Source organism: Equus przewalskii, chromosome 5, assembly GCF_037783145.1.
Source record: "Equus przewalskii isolate Varuska chromosome 5, EquPr2, whole genome shotgun sequence".
Taxonomy (NCBI): domain Eukaryota; kingdom Metazoa; phylum Chordata; class Mammalia; order Perissodactyla; family Equidae; genus Equus; species Equus przewalskii.
Window position 1 is genome coordinate 68807446 of NC_091835.1, and position 17873 is coordinate 68825318.

The 17873-nt window shown below is 41.9% G+C and overlaps 1 protein-coding gene across 6 annotated transcripts in view; it reads right to left on the bottom strand.

Moving 5' to 3' along the window:
• Nucleotides 1-17873, bottom strand: part of LIMA1 (LIM domain and actin binding 1) — an 81254-nt gene that overhangs the window by 41035 nt on the left and 22346 nt on the right. For 3 of the 6 annotated variants that reach the window (XM_008512483.2, XM_008512473.2, XM_070621234.1), the window contains exons 2-3: nt 11787-11927; nt 514-559 (exon numbers count right to left, since the gene is read on the bottom strand). In XM_008512483.2, the coding sequence (XP_008510705.1) occupies nt 514-559; nt 11787-11905 (165 nt within the window). In that variant the 5' untranslated portion in view covers nt 11906-11927. Of the gene's footprint in view, nt 1-513; nt 560-11786; nt 11928-12870; nt 13032-17371; nt 17443-17873 lie in introns of those variants that run through there. The other 3 variants (XM_070621231.1, XM_070621230.1, XM_070621229.1) reach the window with 3 other exon arrangements.

Genomic DNA, 17873 nt, shown 5'->3' on the forward strand with positions numbered 1-17873 from the left:
GCTTGTTCTGAGGTTTTAGCCTTTGATGGATCCTGCGACCAAGAGACTGGCCAACTAGACCAGGTCCAGAAGTTTGCTTTAAACAAAGAACCTAGAGGATGACAACAGATGCACAGCTGCTACCATTTAAATGCAGAGCTATAGAAATTCTCGTTGTTTGATTTGGAAAAAAGGATGGCAGCCTAGGAAGCCCTGTATGCCCATTGGAGCAGACGCAGTAGCTATGCGACTAACTTCAGGCAAAGCACTTGGCCTTTTGTCCTTTACTCAACTCGGGGGTGGGGGGGGGGTGGGGGGGGGGAAGTGGCTCAAAAGGAGAACTTTAGTGAAAAAATAAGATTCCCTGCACCTGAGCCAAGTTCTCCAGAGCAAATGGCTCACCGATCAGACCAGCTGGCATCAACGCCTGACAGGGCTGACACGGAGCCCAAGCCCCACAGAGGCTGCAGGTGGCTGGGCCACACAGGCTCCACTCACGGAGTTCCACATGCCGCAGGGCTTCTGAATACTTACATTTCTCCTCTTTTCCATGCTTGCTTCTTCAGCTGCTTTCTGGTACCTTAAGAGAAGGGGGGAAAAGAGAAGGTCCTCAAATTAAACTTACATTTTTACTCTTTCAAAGAAAACCACTTCTGCCTACCTATTTCTGCCGGCAATTGTCTTTAATCGACTCTAGCAGAAGAGGCAGAGAATCAGAGCAGCCCTCATTTCCTGCGCTGTTCCAGTCATCTGCTCTGATATAACAGAAAGACGCAAGTCGATGAGGTCAACGCAGGGAAGTAACTGGATGGAGCAGAAAGTCTGGGATTTGAGTCCCAGTTTCATCGCTTATTAACTGTAATCTCCGGCAAGTCACTTAACCTCTCTAAGCCTCCGTTTCCTTATCGAAAATGGCTTTATATATCTACTTTCAGGGTTACTGGGAAGATTAAATGAGAGCATGTGTGTAAAAATGCTTTGGAATTAGTCAAAGGATATAGCATTGCATTAATCCTAGGATGCACACCTCCCTCACATTATTGCCTTTGAAATCTTACAATGCTCGTCAGCCAAATGATGCAGAGGTAGTCATACTGCCTCCAGACCACCAGGCCAGCCCCAACCCTGGTCCTTTTAATTAGCAGTATTTTTTCTTAGTGATGCAAAAAATAGTGGCCTACAGTCCGTGGCATCTTAGATTTGATCAACAAGCATAAATAATTTTATTTTTTTAATTTTTAAAAATTTTAAACTATTTTTTATGTTTTTGGTGAGGAAGATTGGCCGTGAGCTAACCTCTATTGCCAATCTTCCTCTTTTTGCTTGAGGAAACTTGTTCCTGAGCTAACGTCTGTGCCAATCTTCCTCTATTTTGTATGTGGGTTGCTGCCACAGCATGGCTAGATGAGCAGTGTGTAGGTCCACACCGGTGATCTGAACCCACAAACCCCAGGCTGCCAAAGTGGAGCACGTGAACTTAACCACTATGCCACCAGGCAGGCCCCCAATTTTTAAAAAATAAAAAATATGGGATAATATTATACATACTATTCTGCATCTCCTTTTCACCATTTTAGAATAGCTAAAGTTTTCATTCAAGAAATACGTTCTTGGGTGCCGGCTCCGTGGCCGAGTGGTTAAGTTCGCGTGCTCTGCTGCGGCGGCCCAGGGTTCGGATCCTGGGCGCAGAGATGGCACCGCTCGTCAGGCCACATTGAGGTGGCATCCCACGTCCCACAACTAGAAGGACATGCAACTAAGATATACAACCGTGTACAGTGGGGTTTGGGGAGATAAAGCAAGGGGGGAAAAAACAGATTGGCAACAGTTGTTAGCCCAGGTGCCAATCTTTGAAGAAAAAAAAAAAAGAAGTATGTTCTGGGGCCGGCCCAGTGGCGTGGCAGTGTAAGTGCGCACGTTCTACTTTGGCGGCCCAGGGTTCCCCAGTTTGGATCCCAGGTGCAGACATGGCACCGCTTGTCAAGCCATGCTGTGGTAGGCAACCCACATATAAAGTAGAGGAAGATGGGCACGGATGTTAGCTCAGGGGCAGTCTTCCTCAGCAAAAAGAGGAGGATTGGCAGCAGATGTTAGCTCAGGGCTAACTTCCTCAAAAAAAAAAAAAGCAGTGAAAGAAATAACCAATAGAGACATTAGTTCCTGCTCTCAGCCAGCTTACAGTTTAGACAGTAAACATATAAGCACATAAATATATCCAGTCATATGCCTCATAACGTTTCATTCACTGATGGACCACATATAGGACGGTAGTCCTCTAAGATTAGTACCATATAGCCTCCGTGTGTAGCAGGCTATACCATCTAGGTTTGTGTAAGTACACTCTATGATGTTCACACAACGACAAAATCACCAAACAACACATTTCTTAGAATGTATCCCTGTCATTAAGTGACACATGGCTGTATCTACACACACACATATACAAACATATATATATACACATGTACATACACACACATATATGGTGATAAATCCTTCAAAGAAAAAGAGTATTATTAAATAACCTAACAGAGAAACCAAACTGAGAAGGCAGGGGGTGGTGTGCGTGTGTGTGTGTCAACAAAAGCCTCTCTGAGGAAATAACCTTTAGGCTGAGATCTGAAGTTTAGCCAGAAGGAGTTAGCCAGGCAAAACGAGGTGAGAAAAGTATTCCAGGCACAGAAAAAAGGCACAGAGAAAGGCCCCAAAGCAAGAAAGCATCTCATGTGTATAAGGTACACAAAGAACTCCAGTGTTGCTGAAGCACACCGGGAAAGGGGGAGGGCAGGAGAGGATGCTGGGAGGCAAGGGCTTTGCAGGCCATGCTAAGGATTTTGAATTTAATCCTAGGTACAATGAATGGTCATTGACATAATTCATGTTTTTAAAAGAGTGCTCTGGATGCTGTGTGGAAAATGGAGTGGAGGGGGCTGAGAATGGAGGTGGCATCAGTGAGAGATGATGATGGCTTGGCCCAGGGTGGTGGCATTGGAGACAAAGAAAAGTGAATAGATTTAAGATATATTTCAGAGGTAGAACCAATAGGATTGGTAACCAGGGGAGTGAGAAGAAGCCAAGAATGATTCCCAGGTTTCTGGCAGCTGAGTTGATGGAAGTACTGTTTACTGGGATGGAGAATTCTGAAGGATGAACAAATCTGGGGCTGGGGAAGATCAAGAATTCAGTGAGCCATGTTAACTAAAACATCCGCTTTGTGGTGGCAGTGATTACACACATGTGTCTAGAGCTCGGAAGAGAGAGCTGAGCTAATAATATAATTTTAGGACTTGTCTGCCCACAGATGGTCTTAAAGCCATGGGAGATCACGGTATCATCCACGAAGAGTGTGTAGTGCCAGAAAAGGCCCAGAATTCGGTCCTGGAGACTCTTAACATTTAGCACTCAGAAGAGAAAGAAGAGGTGATCAGACAGAATGATAAGGAACAGACAGAGAGTTAGGAGGAAAACCAGGAGACTGCCAGAGAAGCCAAGAGAAGAAAATACGTGGGAAGAAAGAAGTGGTGAGAAGTCATGGAAGACAAAGGCCAACAAACATCTCAATTTAGCAACACAGAACCCTTTGCTAACCCTGGCAATGCTCTTCCATTATAAATATAATTAATTAACCCATAGTCCTTTTAATGGGCATTTGGATTGTTTCCAGTGTTCCACCACTACAAATAGTGCTTTGGTGAATGTCCTTGTACATTATTTTTTCCCATTTGGACTAATTTATCTGTCTGAGAGAGACCCTAAAAATGGAAAGGCAGAAGCACAGTGGATTATAGCTAGAAAGGAACTTAGACCAGCCTTGAACTTGTGTTTCCACACCCCTTGGGTAATCATCTACAGTATATTACAGTAATAATACAATATATGAAAGCCAGAGCCAATCCGCAGACAGGTTTATTCTTAGCCAATTGTTTTCCAAGGCAAAGTATTTACACTGTGGTTAGTTGGTTAAATAAGCTCAGAGGTTTCCCTTCTCTTTACTCTCCTAAACAGAAATATAGATTTTTTTTCTTCTCCCCAAAGCCCCCAATACATAGTTGTATGTTCTAGTCGTAGGTCCTTCTAGTTCTGCTATGTGGGATGCTGCCTCAGCGTGGCTTGATGAGCAATGTTAGGCCTGCATCCAGGATTTGAACCAGTGGAACCCTGGGCCACTGGAGTGGGGCGCGCGAACTTAACCACTCAGCCACAGGGCCAGCCCCCAGAAACACAGATTTAAAGAAAGAAGATCAAAATAGTTTTCATCTTCAGTCCTGTCCTTTTAGCACTGAGGCATCCATAAGACACAGGTGTAACTCGCACTCAAATATCACTATGCTTTATTTGTAATGAAGTACTAGCTAAAGAGTAGATACACGGGGAGAAATGTTCCACACCACTGCTTTCTTCCTAGTCAGGTCCTTGGTAACTTTACATCTTATACTCTCAGAATGCTAAGAGATGCTGAGGTGCAATACTTCCGAATTTAGTGTTAGACCAGGATTCAGGCCTCAGACTTTCCTCAAAGGCATTTAGGGCAACTAGCATCATTCTGACACAAAATATGAAGGTCACTGATTTGGGGATGAGAGGAAGACGTTTTGAAGATCCAAATTTGAGGGAAAAAATATTTGCAATGAGATTTCTAGAATTAAAATCTCATCCCTCGTCCCTTCCCAGCTCATCTCGTCCTCCAGTCTCCTTCTCTTCACATACAGAATTTAATCTTGCAACTGCTCATTAATGCTCAGTTGGGAGGCAGGCAGCTGATGGAGGATGCTAAAATTATCTGGGGGGTAATAACAGTGTCGCAAACTTTCTGAGGCCAGAAAACAGAGTTCCTGAGCCATGACTCTTGCTTGTATGCCCTCAAATAGAGCAAAGGGGACACAGAGCCAAGAAAGGGAAAATGGAAACTCCCAAGTTTTAGGCAATGCATTTTCTTCTGGAACAATTTCACCACTAAAATGTTACAGAGAAGCAAATAAGTTAACCAGGGAGATCTAGACGTTAACCAGGGAGGTCAATTTTTTCTTAATGAAGAACAGTCACAGTAAACTAAATACAGATCCTGTTCTTTTTTGGGACTATGGAATGGGTAAAGTTATAACAAGAGTGGGAGGAGCTGTGACATGGGGGAAGGGATCTGTGTGCTGGATTCAGCTCTGCCACTATCTTGGGGTGTGGACTTCAGTCATAATTGCTAGACATCAAGTTCCTTATCTGTCAGAGGAAAGGGACAAAGGTTAGCCAGATCAGTGGTTTTTAAATTCTTTGAGCTGCAGAATCCTCTTTTCAAGTGATATCTTATTTAGAACCTAACATATAAAAGGGATCAAAGCAGGACTGCTGGGGCGGAAGGTTGCAGACTCAGCCCTTTAGATCTTCTCGTCTTCCCAGAACCGGCCCCTGAGGTTCCTCTGAAGAACTCAATTAAGATAGTTGGGAAACCACTGGGCTAGGTTCCCTTTAATGCCAAAAATGCATGAGTCAAAGAGGAATCTTCTGCAAAGAAAACAAGTTCCACCAAAAGAGCCAAATTTTAATCAAGCAAAGGATTATGTTACGCTCAAGTCAATGGTAAGTGAAACCAAAGCTAGCCATTCAAACTGGCCCAGGAATAGGACCTTCCTGACCTCAAATTTAATGATTCATGTAGTACAGAGGTTTAGCAAAAGAAGCCTGTAGCTACAAAGTACTCATGAAACACAAGCTCTGATGCTAGAAAAATTACTCTTATGTACAGGGGCCTGCCCGGTGGTGCAGTGGTTAAGTTCACACGTTCCGCTTCGGAGGCCTGGGGTTCACTGGTTCGGATCCCAGGTGTGCACTTACGCACCGCTTGTCAAGCCATGCTGTGGCAGGCGTCCCACATATAAAGTAGAGGAAGATGGGCACAGATGTTAGCTCAAGGCCAGTCTTCCTCAACAAAAAGAGGAGGATTGGCAGCGGATGCTAGCTCGGGGCTAATCTTCCTTAAAAAAAAAGAAAACAAAGAAAGAAAAAAACCTCTTATGTACATGTAAATGTAAAATGTATTGTTAACAACTAGAAAGTAAAGCTGACCTAATTCTACAAACATCAGCCAGATTAAGCTTCCTCCAAATACCACTTTGCATTAGTCTCTGATCAGCAAACCTCCTAAGGTTTCCTATAGTCTCTTAACTAGGCCTGTGTAGGATTTACTAATTCCAAACCCCATAATAGAGAGCGTTTCAAAATAAGAGAAAATCAGGTCACTAGGTATTGAGAGTAGACATGTGTATATGCTTTGTGGAATACAGTCCTGCAGTCGCTTTGGGAACCTAGTGAGTGAGCTTTAAAAGCTTTAAGAAATATCAGAAATATGTCTCTACCGAGTATGAAACCTGGAGAAGAAATCCAGGCTGGTTCGCTGGTTTTCACTGTCTTAAGTGCACCTCATGGCCTGTCCTACTTCTGTGCCTCACCTCCTGTTGCTCCCCTTCCCCTGTGACAAATAAAAATGGCAAGCAATAGGATATATTGGAGAATATGAGGAAGCCATGTGGTATAAACCTAATTTGGCCTGACCTTGTCTTTCCAAAAGGGCCTGACCGAGGCCGTTGAGCATGCATTGTATATTTGCTTTAGAGATTCCCTATGGCAAGAGCAAAGGCCCTTGAGATAAAGGTGCAACCTCCCTCCCCCTCCCAACTTTGGCGTCTCCTTAAGGATTAAGCATCTTTCCTTAGGCTAGAAACTGATTGCTGCACTCACCTGTGACTGCCCAGCTCGAGACAATAGACTTGCCTCCTGCTACGCCCACCAAGCCCACCAAGATAGCAGACCCACTACCTGCTGTGTCCATCAAGCGCTGTGCCGACAGGGCAATCTTGTGACTATTGTGGGAGGGACATTTCAATCATATGTAAAGCACCCTCTTTGGGGGTATATAACCACTCTGTACACCTCATTTCTTTGGTGCCCTTTCTTCCTTCGGGAAGAAAGGCCCCGGGCCATGGTCCTCAGATTTCCGCTCAGAATAAACTCACCTAAATTTTCATTTATAGATTGGTTATGGATTATTTTCATCGACACCTGCAATGTCACCACCATCCTCCCAGCCTACCAAATAAAATTCTATTCATCCTCCAAAACCAGTTCAATGTGTTAGAATATATGTATCCGATTTCTTCTAATACTAGACAGAAACAAATCAAAATATTAACTTGGGCAGGTTACTCTCTACACCTCAGTTTTCTTAACTATAAAACAGGGATAATGTCCCTTCCTTATACAGTTTTTGTTAGGACTACAAATACAATCATGTGTTGCTTGACGACGGGGATACGTTCTGAGAAATGCATCGTCAGGCGATTTCCTCGTTGCGTGAACATCATAGAGTGTACTTACACAAACCTAGACGGTATAGCCTACCATACACCGAGGCTACGTGGTGCTAACCTTATGGGACTAGCGTTGCATTGTGGTTTGTCATCGACTGAAACGTCGTTATGCAGTGCTTCGTTGTAGTATCTGCTTCTACCAAGAGTCTAGCATAGCGCCTGGTACATTGACTCTGATTAATGGGTTCAGGATTTACAGTTGTGCAGAATTGCCATTTGCTCTTATAATCTTCACAGAGAAAAGACAGTCAACCTACTATGCTATGAGAAGGTGACCTCTAAGGTCCTTTTGCACTTTCTCTCTACAATATTAAGAAGGCCTCTAAGACGAACAGCTTTTTCCAACTTCCTAACTCTCATCAGTGCTATTACAAGACCCAAATCCTCTATCTTGAGAATTGGCTGGCTTGGACAATGAGAGAATAAAGGAGTGAGTAGAGAACTGAAGAAGGGGTGAGAGTGACTGACCAAGTTAGGCAGGGAACGAAGTGAGGCCAGGAAGGGGACTGACATCCACGGCCTCGGTGTCCTGGTTTGGCCAAAGAGCAGGGTCAGTGGAAATAAGAGACTGGAACAAGTGGAAAGCTCTAAACAGAGAGGAGGTGTTCCCAATGCACATTTCAGGGATGGACTCTGAGTGATGGTAAGGCTGGGACTGGATGCAGGGGCATGGGAGGCTCGTGCAGCTTAGAGAAGTAGTGAAGATCAAGAAATCATGAGTCCAGGGTATCACACAGGTCATTTATGTGGACCAGTGATTTTTCACTGGAGGCACTAGTGGCTCCAAGTGACATTTGGAAATGTGTAGAAATCTTGTTGGGATTTCTCTCTCACCCCCTTTTCTCTTTTTTGATTGTCACACTGTCATGGGGTGCTACCAGCATTTGGCAGAGAGCAAGATGATGAAGACCCTGCACAAGGAAAATCTGCCTCATCCAAAATGCCAACAGCATCCCCCATTGAGAAACACTGAGAAGAGAATGAAGCTGGAAGCTAGTGTCCCCAAGAAGGAAGGAGCTTGGCCTGGAGGCTGGTACACCGCTGCAATGAAGGGGAGGATAAGAAGAGTAGAGTATAATTAGATGTGAGCCTCAAAGCATAGGTTGAGAGCTTCAGAACAAGGCACGAAAAACAACAGATGGGAAACAGCAGTGGAGATGTTGAGGAGTAGCAACCCTGACTCCTGGTCCCAGAATCTTCCAGGGAAGCATGTGCAGAAAGAGCAGGCAGCCACTACCCAGAGACAGATGCACGTAGAGGGGAAGCCAGCTGCAGTTAAAGAGAGGTGGGGCTAGGGAGGGTGAAAAGGGTAAGAATGTGGAGAAGTTTCTCTGCAAAACAGGGAGTTTCCAAGTCCCATTAATCACATCTCAACACTGTCTCAGATCCTTCTTTTGCTTTCCATTCCTGCTGCCCCTCACCCTCAACAGCTTTCACTTGGGTTCTCAAGAATGCCTTATAACCTGTCTCCATACTATCAATCTCTCACCTTTCCAGCATACCTTTTACCCTGTTGCCAGAAGCATCTTTCTAAAGTACAAGTCTGATCACGTCATTCTCCCTGCATGAAAACCTTCAATTGTTTCTACTGTTTATCTAACTAAATCCTAAACTTAGCACGGCATTCGAGGCCTTCCATCATCTGGCCCTAACTGAACTGTACCGGTCCCTTCTCCCTTTTATATTTCTCCATGCCAGACGGCTTGCTTTCCTATTCCCTTTATTCCTGTTCAGTTTCCACAATCCTTTGCTTGAACCTATCATAAATCTTATTCATTCTGCTTTATATTCAAGTTCACTGCTTCGAGTTCACAAGTCCATCTCTTCCACAACCAGTGCTTCCTAAACTTCCTGGAAGGTAAAAATCACCCGGCATACTTGTTAAAAACACAAATTCCTGGGCCCCATTCCAGACACAACAAATCAGAATCCTTAGGGAAGAGGCCTGGGAAGCCATTATAGGATGATTTTAAACATGTCAAAAAATATCTTTGACACTCCTCCCATTAAAAGTAGAGTCAAATTCCCCAAATTTTATTTTTATGTTAACTTGCTTATCAAATTTTTAATGGATATGTGTTGTCTTGGTCAAACGTGTACGACTAGTCATTGTTAAGTATGGCTCGTAGCAGAAAAAAAATGTTAAGGACTCAGAGTAGGGTAATCAAAAAACTTTTAAAGCATAAGTATATCACATTAGGATAAAGTTGTATGGAGAAAGTGAAATGGAAACTGAGTTAAAAAGAAAAGGAACAAGTAAAATTTCTGCCAGTTAAAAAGAGTTTATTTGTGTATTTTAAAAAATGGATGATGATGGGTATCAAATCTCTGTGGTATTTAGATTCCACTGGATATTTTAAAAGTGATGCTACGACTTTTAATTAAAATATCAATATTATTATTCAAATTACTATTTAAATACAATATTACTATTTAAACCTAAGAAAAAAAAAAAAAAGGTAGAGTCAAATTCCCCTCTGTCTAAATATGAGCCAGCCTTAGAGACTCGCTTCCAATGAAGAGAATGTGGCAAAAGTGATAACTTCTGAGGCCAGGTCATAAAAGGCAACACAACCCCTGACTCCCTTCCCCCTTTTTTCTCTCCCTCCTTCTGTCTCTGGACACTTGCCCTTGGAACCCAGCCAACCAAGCCAAGCAGCCACATGGAAAGGCCATGTGTAGGTGTTCCAACCACAGCCCCAGCTGAGATCCCAGATGACTGCCAGCATCAACTGCCTGACTTGTTAGTGAGCCTCTAGACGACTACGCCCCCCAGTCTTTAAGCCATCCTGGCTGATGCTGATGCAAACCCTGCCCAAACTGGAGATTCACAAGCAAAATAAATGTCATTATATCAAGCCACTAAAGTTTGGAGGGTTTTTTTCTCATGTGGCAAGAGATAACGGGAACACTATATTATTAATAAGTACTCCATGTGATTCTTAAGATGAAGGAAGTGTGGGGACTTCTACTATATAAACTATACTAAACTATACTGTTAAGTTCCTTGAGGTGAGGGACTAAGTCTTAACAACGTTCCAGATCTCAATGCTTTTTTTCTGAAATATCTTTATTGATTTTCTTTTTTTGATAAGACTAATGCATGTTGGACATAAAAATAAAGCAATTTAAAACGCATAACGTAGAAGGCAGAGGCCTATGCAGTCTCACCCCACCTTCACTCCACCTTAAACAATAACCAAGGTCAACAGTTTGGAAGGGCAGTGTTTTCCACATAGCAGGTGCTTGCTGCATTTGTTGCTGAAGAAAAGGTGACACTGTAGATTACAGAAACCTCCTATTGGTATTCAGCTGTATCTTAGATACAACTCCCAGAATCACTTTCTTCAAATCTTTACCATCTTTCTTCTCTTAAATATATCATAGCTTCCTATTAATTAACAAACTCTACTGGTGAGGTAAACCTACCACCTGCCTAAGTTCCTCCCTACCATGGCATCTCCGAGTGAAGTCAATGTGTTTACCATTCCTGCTATACTATTGACATACACCATTCTTTCTACATTTGTTGCATGCCTACTGTCTTCCAATCACTGTGCTACACATTAGGGATCTGCAATAAGCAGGAAAGCTGGCCTCATATCAAAGAACTCATCATCTAGAGCCGGGTCAGCAAACTTTTTCTTAAAGGGCCAGATGGTAAATATTTTAGACTTTGAGGGCCATACAGTCTCTGCTACAATTCTGCTGTTGTAGCATGAAAGCAGCCACAGACAATACACAAATGGACACGGCTGTGCTCCAATAAATCTTTATTTACTAAAATAAGAAGCCAGTGCGCTGTAGTTTGCCTATGCAGTTTGCACTGTTCAACAGAACTTTGTGCAATGATGAAACGTTTCTGTGATGTCCAACATGGTAGCTACTAGCTATATGTAGCTATTGGACACTTGAAATGTTGCTAGTGCAACTGATGAACTGAATTTTAAATGTTGTTTAATTTTAATTAATTTAAATTTAAATAGCCACATGTGTAGTGGCTGCCATACTGGATAATGCAGGTATAGAGTGCACCTAACATTCACTTCAACTAAATCAAAACTTGCCTCAAAACTCTTCTCAACCAGAAAGCCTTCCTGATTGGCTTCTGCCCACGAAGGTCACTCTCTCACTCTTATTCTGTATCTAGTCCTTACTCCTATTCATTTTGGACTGATTGACATTTTGTTTAATAATTATGCGTTTATAATTATCTTTTATGTTTGTAACTTTTTCCTTCCCCAACTAAACAAAAATCCAAAGACAGAGAATGTGTCTCTTGATCATTATCATCATCCTCCTTCTCCACAGTGCCTTGCAAGGTGCTTAAAATCCAGAAGGTGCTCAATACAGCTACTTTATATCACACACTTCCTTTACCAGTTTCCCTGACAGGTGGTAATGTTTGCTCAAGACAGATGGTCCTTTTGGATCAAAATCAGTACTTACTTGGAGAATCTTTCTGCAATAGCTGATGACTTGTTCTTGTTGATAAGAGAAAGTTCTTTGGCCGTTACCCTCAATGATAGTGAAGCCCATTGCCGTCTATTAAATGGAGTTGATTCCATCTTGTCTCAGATACTCAAATACCTATGCAATAAAGAAAGTCAGAATATTAGACACAAAAGAGGATTCTCCAGCATCCAAGGACAGGCAGCGGCGTGGTGTAAGCGAGATAGCAGAGAGCCCTAGACCAGGAGACCACACTCTTCTACCGGTTCTCTCAAAAACTGTAACCTTGGTCAGATGATTCAATATCTTTGGGTTGTAGTGTCCTGTAAAATGAGAAGCTTAGACCAGATGATCTCTAAGGTCCCTTCCAGTTCCATCATTTTATGACTGACCCCACTGTGCAAATATCAATTGGCCTTTCCCTGAACTTAAGTCTGTTCCAAAGTCACATTTAGAGTGGAATGTTCCACTCTTCTGAGTTACATCCCAGGGGAGGTACAATCAGCATCTCTGTAAACTCAGGTCCAAATTAGGTCCTACCTACATCCAAGTTTCTTTTGGCAGCCCTCTCTCCCCAAGCTCTGCAACACTGACCACTCATTGTTGAGGAGAGAGCTGAGAACACAGCATGGTATAATACAAAGAGTGAGGGCTTTAAGGAAAGATAGACTTCAGTTGAAATCATAACTTTGTTACCTTGAACAAATTATATATATTATTTTCAGTTTTAGTTTCTTTAGCTGAAAAAAGAGGATAATAGCTACCTTTATAGGGTTTTTGATGTGGATTTAAGAAGACATATTTAAAATACTGAGCATGTTATAGTAGTATTACGAGCATATTAAGTATAATATATTAGTCTTGGCTTTTGTTACAATTCTTATTATTTTAAAGCCTTTTAACAATTGGGGAAGAACAACACATTTTAAATTCAGAAGATAAAATCTCTATACTTAAATTCTTTTCTAAAATCCCTTCAAGTCAAAGACTGCATAAAGCCATGCCCTTAACATCGCCTAGTCCCTATCCATCAACCTGGATCGCTGGGTTTTGCCCCAGTAATTACCAAAGGAGTTCCAACCTTTGTCCAGAAGAGGTGAGATTAGCAATGAGTCAATAGTTTCCTCATTTGAAGAGTGAAAAATATAGATGAAAGCACTACTTGCAGCTCTCTTGACAACAGCAGAGCATAACTGATCTGGTAGAATGTATGGTTCATCAGGTACTGCTTCCAACAACCTTGACAACAGCAGAACATGCAGTGTGCTTAACCAGGCAACCTGGGCTTCCATTTCACACTAAAAGTCCTGTGATGCAAAGTAAGTGATAAGCAACCCTAAAAGACCACACTACTTTTAACGCATGTAGTATTCATTCTTCCAACTAAAGCCTTGTCTGAAAACAATACTAGTTTAGGTTTATTTGTTTGTTTTTATCCCCATGTTGGAAGGCAATACAGTACCCTCTAATGATAAGAAGCTCTGAGATAGATGCATTTACATGGGAGTGTTGGCCCCATCACTGAAAACTGTGTTCCCTTCCCTAACACTTAGATTTCTCATCCATAATAATAGTACTTACTTCACAGTATCTTTATGAAGAATAAATAAGATAAAGAAGAAAAGACCCTAACATAGAATAAGAAACAAATGTTAGTTTTTTATATTATCTCTTCTCCTTAGATAAAATAACCTTAATTTTACACATGGTCTTTGACATAAACTTGAATGTATCAAGTAATACATGATATTTGTCTATCTGCTTTCCAGTTTGTATCTGACAGACCCACCAAACACTGTCAGCCTTTTCTCCAACAAGAAAACAACACAGAAGCAACGCACAATTCAGCTAAATTTAATTATGTAAAACCACAATAATGACTCTTTAAGCCATGTTAAGGAAATACTAACCAACACTTTAAGATATTATTGGTACAATTTTGCTTCCAGTATAGGTATGGGTACAAATGTTCTCAGTTCTTCTACAGTGATCAATTGTGAATCAAAGAAAAAAATACAGAAGATATGTTCTCAAATGTTCATAAAAAAGGAAAAGCACTAATTATTTTGAGGGACTGAGTGTAATAAAGAAAAAAGAGTTTAATTTCCAAGTCTAATTCCATGGTTTTGATTACTCTCAGCCAGAAAGCCAAGAAAAGTCAGGACATCTATTTTGGTACAAGGCTAGGACAAACACACTTTACACTCAAGGAATGAAGTAGCTCATATCCTGATCTCACTTCTCCTCATAGAAGTAGACTGTTATTTCTTAGCAATGTGATTAGTACCCTATGAAACAGATAAAGGTGACAATCACCAGCTACCAGGTTACTGAGTAACTACTTCCTATAGGGGGTAAGGAGAGGGCCCTGCCCAAATACAGCACCTAATCTACTGGGCTTGCTAATGTGCACACAAACAATTATAGCAGAAGGCAGAATGGGTTAGAGGCAATGCATGGTCTAGGAGTACAGGTTTTTCTGGCTTGGTAGGAGGGAAAGGAAAAGACATCCGATTGACTTTGGACTTATGGAATGGGCAGAATTTCAACAAGAGAGGGCAGAAGAGGAAAGTGCTTCCCAGTTAGGGTGAACAGCATTACACTGTTAGGGAGTTGCAATAGGACACTTCAACAGAGTTGCATAGGACACTTCAACGGAGTTAAGACTCTAGGTGCAAGAGAAGTTGAGGCTAAGGTAGGGAAAGACAGAAGGGGGAAAAGCTTTGAAAACCTGTTAAGGAGTTTGGGCCATATTCCAATAGCAGAAAGAACTAGCCTGTGAGTGAGCAGAGATGAGGTCTAGTCTTAAGGTGACACTCTCTAGCACATGTGTGACCTTTATGGCAAATAAAAAAATAATAATTTCCCTGAGCCTCAATATCCAAATCTATAAGAAAAGAACTCTGTAGTGAGTTACCCACAGTCTCTATGGTGAAACACAGAAAGTTTTTAAAAAAGCAAGTAATATAATAAGAGCCATGTCTGAAAAAGATGATTGTGCATCAGTGTGTAACTTGATAAGATGGGAAAAGATTGGAGTCTAAATTACTAGTCAAGAAGATCCGAAAACTGTCTAAGTGAGAGGTAACCAAGCTTTAATTTAGAATAGGTGGGGGGGGCCACCCAGTGGCATAGTGGTTAAGTTCACGCACTCCGCTTCAGCAGCCTGGGGTTTGCCAGTTCACGTCCCAGACGTGGACCTACGCACTGCTTATCAAGCCATGCTGTGGCAGGTGTCCTACATATAAAGTAGAGGAAGTTGGTCATGGATGTTAGCTCAGGGCTAATCTTCCTAAAATAATAATAATAATTAGAATAGATGGGAATGGAAAGGTGGAAAGAGAGATTTGACAGTTTTTAGAATAAAATGAACTTAGGATAAGAGAACGAATCAAAGTTGGCATCATCAAAGTTGAATGATCAGAAGGTTGTTGATGCCATTAGCAGAGAGAGCAAACACAGGAAAAAGAGGGAGAATGATGAGTTTTTGCTTTACACACGTTGAGAAATACACGTCAGCAAGAAAAATCCTAGCGATCAACAGGAAGCTAAAATTCAAGGCTAAGGTTAAAAATTAGACTCTTGTAAGGAAATGAACAATCTAAAACATCTACTTACGTAAAGCACATACCGCACTTAATCCACACAACAACTTTACGAGATTGGTTTTATTATCCCATATTTATGATGAAGAAACTGAGATTCAGAGATATTAAATAACTTTACAATGATCATTTAGCTATAAAGTAGCTGAACTGGGATTTAAATCCATATTCTGTTTGATTCCAAAGTCAATCTGTCACCAGTGCATTCCCTAAGCAGCTCGAAGGACGTCTAAAAGTGCTTAACACTCCCTCAAATTTCTTTTTCAGAGCTATGTTGGGAAGAATACCAGCATCAACTGGCTTGAACCAGATCAAGCCCCACAGCAAGGGCAGCGCTTGCGCAGATGGCCAGGGGATGACCAAAAGATGCCCTTTACTTCATTTTAATACTAGAATCACTGCCCTACAGGAGCCTAGGCCTTATTAGCATAACATGTGATGTATGTGAGAGCATGTTTTCAGACTGTGCCTGAACCAGCTAATACCCACCTCTACATGTGACAACAAAACTTCCCTTTTAAACATTCATTCCCCACCCGAAATAAAAGACATCTGCTTCCCTTTGTTCGGAGAGCCATGACTTTGGAAATGATTCTCCATTGTCTCCTATTCGCTGCAAATATACTCTACTTTGTGTGACAACCACTTCTGGGGGAGAGTCTGATTTTAACTCGCCAGCAAAGTGGATCCAGCAAACCCACTTTGGTTTGGTAACAAATCCTCTTTCCACTACAAGTAATGCATAATGATTAAAATCATCACTTTTAGCACGGTAGAAAATTGGGTAGCAAAATCTCTGAACTACTTAGCTGCAAACCCATGCAAATTATCTTTCAGTAAGAGCGTAGTGGCAAGTATCTTCCCAGAACGTGAGCATCAGAGATAATCATCCAGTTCTTTCAGAAAAACTTAATGTGAGCTTGGGCCCTCATGAAATACTCTCCACTGTGAGTAACTGGGCTTTCATGGGCTTGCGTTAAAGGTGTGCTATCTCCCCCGACTTACCTGCTCTCATTCAGATGAGAGTCCCATTCTCAGACTTTCGGACAATTTCCTTAATCCTAGAAATCCTGTCAAGAGTGAAAAGAGGGGGCCGGGCCCGTGGCCGAGTGGTTAAGTTCGCGCGCTCCACTGCAGGCGGCCCAGTGTTTCGTCGGTTCGAATCCTGGGCGTGGACCTGGCACCGCTCATTGAGCCACGCTGAGGCGGCATCCCACATGCCACAACTAGAAGGACTCACAACTAAGAATATACAACTATGTACTGGGGAGCTCTGGGGAGAAAAAGGAAAAAAATAAAATCTTAAAAAAAAAAAAAAAAAGAGTGAAAAGAGCATGTACCAACACCTGGAAAGACCTGTCCAGAAGGAGATAGTCAGTCTGGGCTAAAATATCCTTGAATATTTTTTCCAGAAGCCCAGTGGACTTTAAGATCCATTCCACTGCATTGCCACATAAAAACACTAACAGTAGCTGTCACTTATTGGGCACTTACTAACTCATTTAACCCTTACAACCCCCCTGGAGATAGAGTAGTGCTATTTCCATTAAAGAAAACTGTGATTTATTAATGTTAAGTAATTTGCCTAAGGTCACATAGCTAACATGCGGCCCAGGAAGAATCTACTGTCCAGACTCTAAAACCCAGCCTCTTAGGTCATATGCATTCTGCGACTACTTTGACTGTGAAGGAAGAACTCCTGGATTGGTTGACAGTTGTGTGCAAGAGATAAAAGAAATGGGCATTACAAAAATAACTTGAAGATTTTTAGCCTCGGAGACTGGAAGGAGAGTGGTAAAACAAATAATAATAGGATACACAGAAAGGGGAAGCATTTGCTAAGAAAGAAGATGGCTTCAGTTTTAGATACATATGGCAAATTTTTCCATCGAGAGAAGAAATTAAGTAACCAAATCCCCTTTTTTTACAGTAAGGGAATTGAGCCACATAAAGTTCCAATAATTTTCCCAGACTCACCAGCTAGTTAGTATGAGAGCCAGAGTTCTAATTCCTGGTTCAAAGTTCTTTTTATCACACCAGGTAGCTTGAAGTGGGACAACTAAATGTCCTTATGGGTAAGCTGCAGCCTGGAGATAAAGATCTCTGGAACTAAGGTCCTTGAAACTTTGAGGGTTGGGTAATGACTCACCGGGAAACTTGGCCTCAGGTATCTGTCTCCTTAAGCTATTGCTTAGGGTGAGGCCTGTAGCTGCTCCAGGAAGCCTGCTCTAATAAATTCATTCACAGCAAGTGAACTGTCTCCCAGAAACTAGGCTGAGCCAAAAGCAAATGAGCTGCCACGAATCAAATCCTGTTCTTATACATCAGTCTCTCTTTCTCTTTCTCTCTCTCTCTTAGAAGTGCTGTTTTACTTATTTTTGCCTCCTGAGATGATTTCTTGTGCATGAGGCATACTTGCCTGAACATAGCCTCAAAAAACTAGAAAGAACAAAGCACAAACTCACTTGTTAAGAGAAAT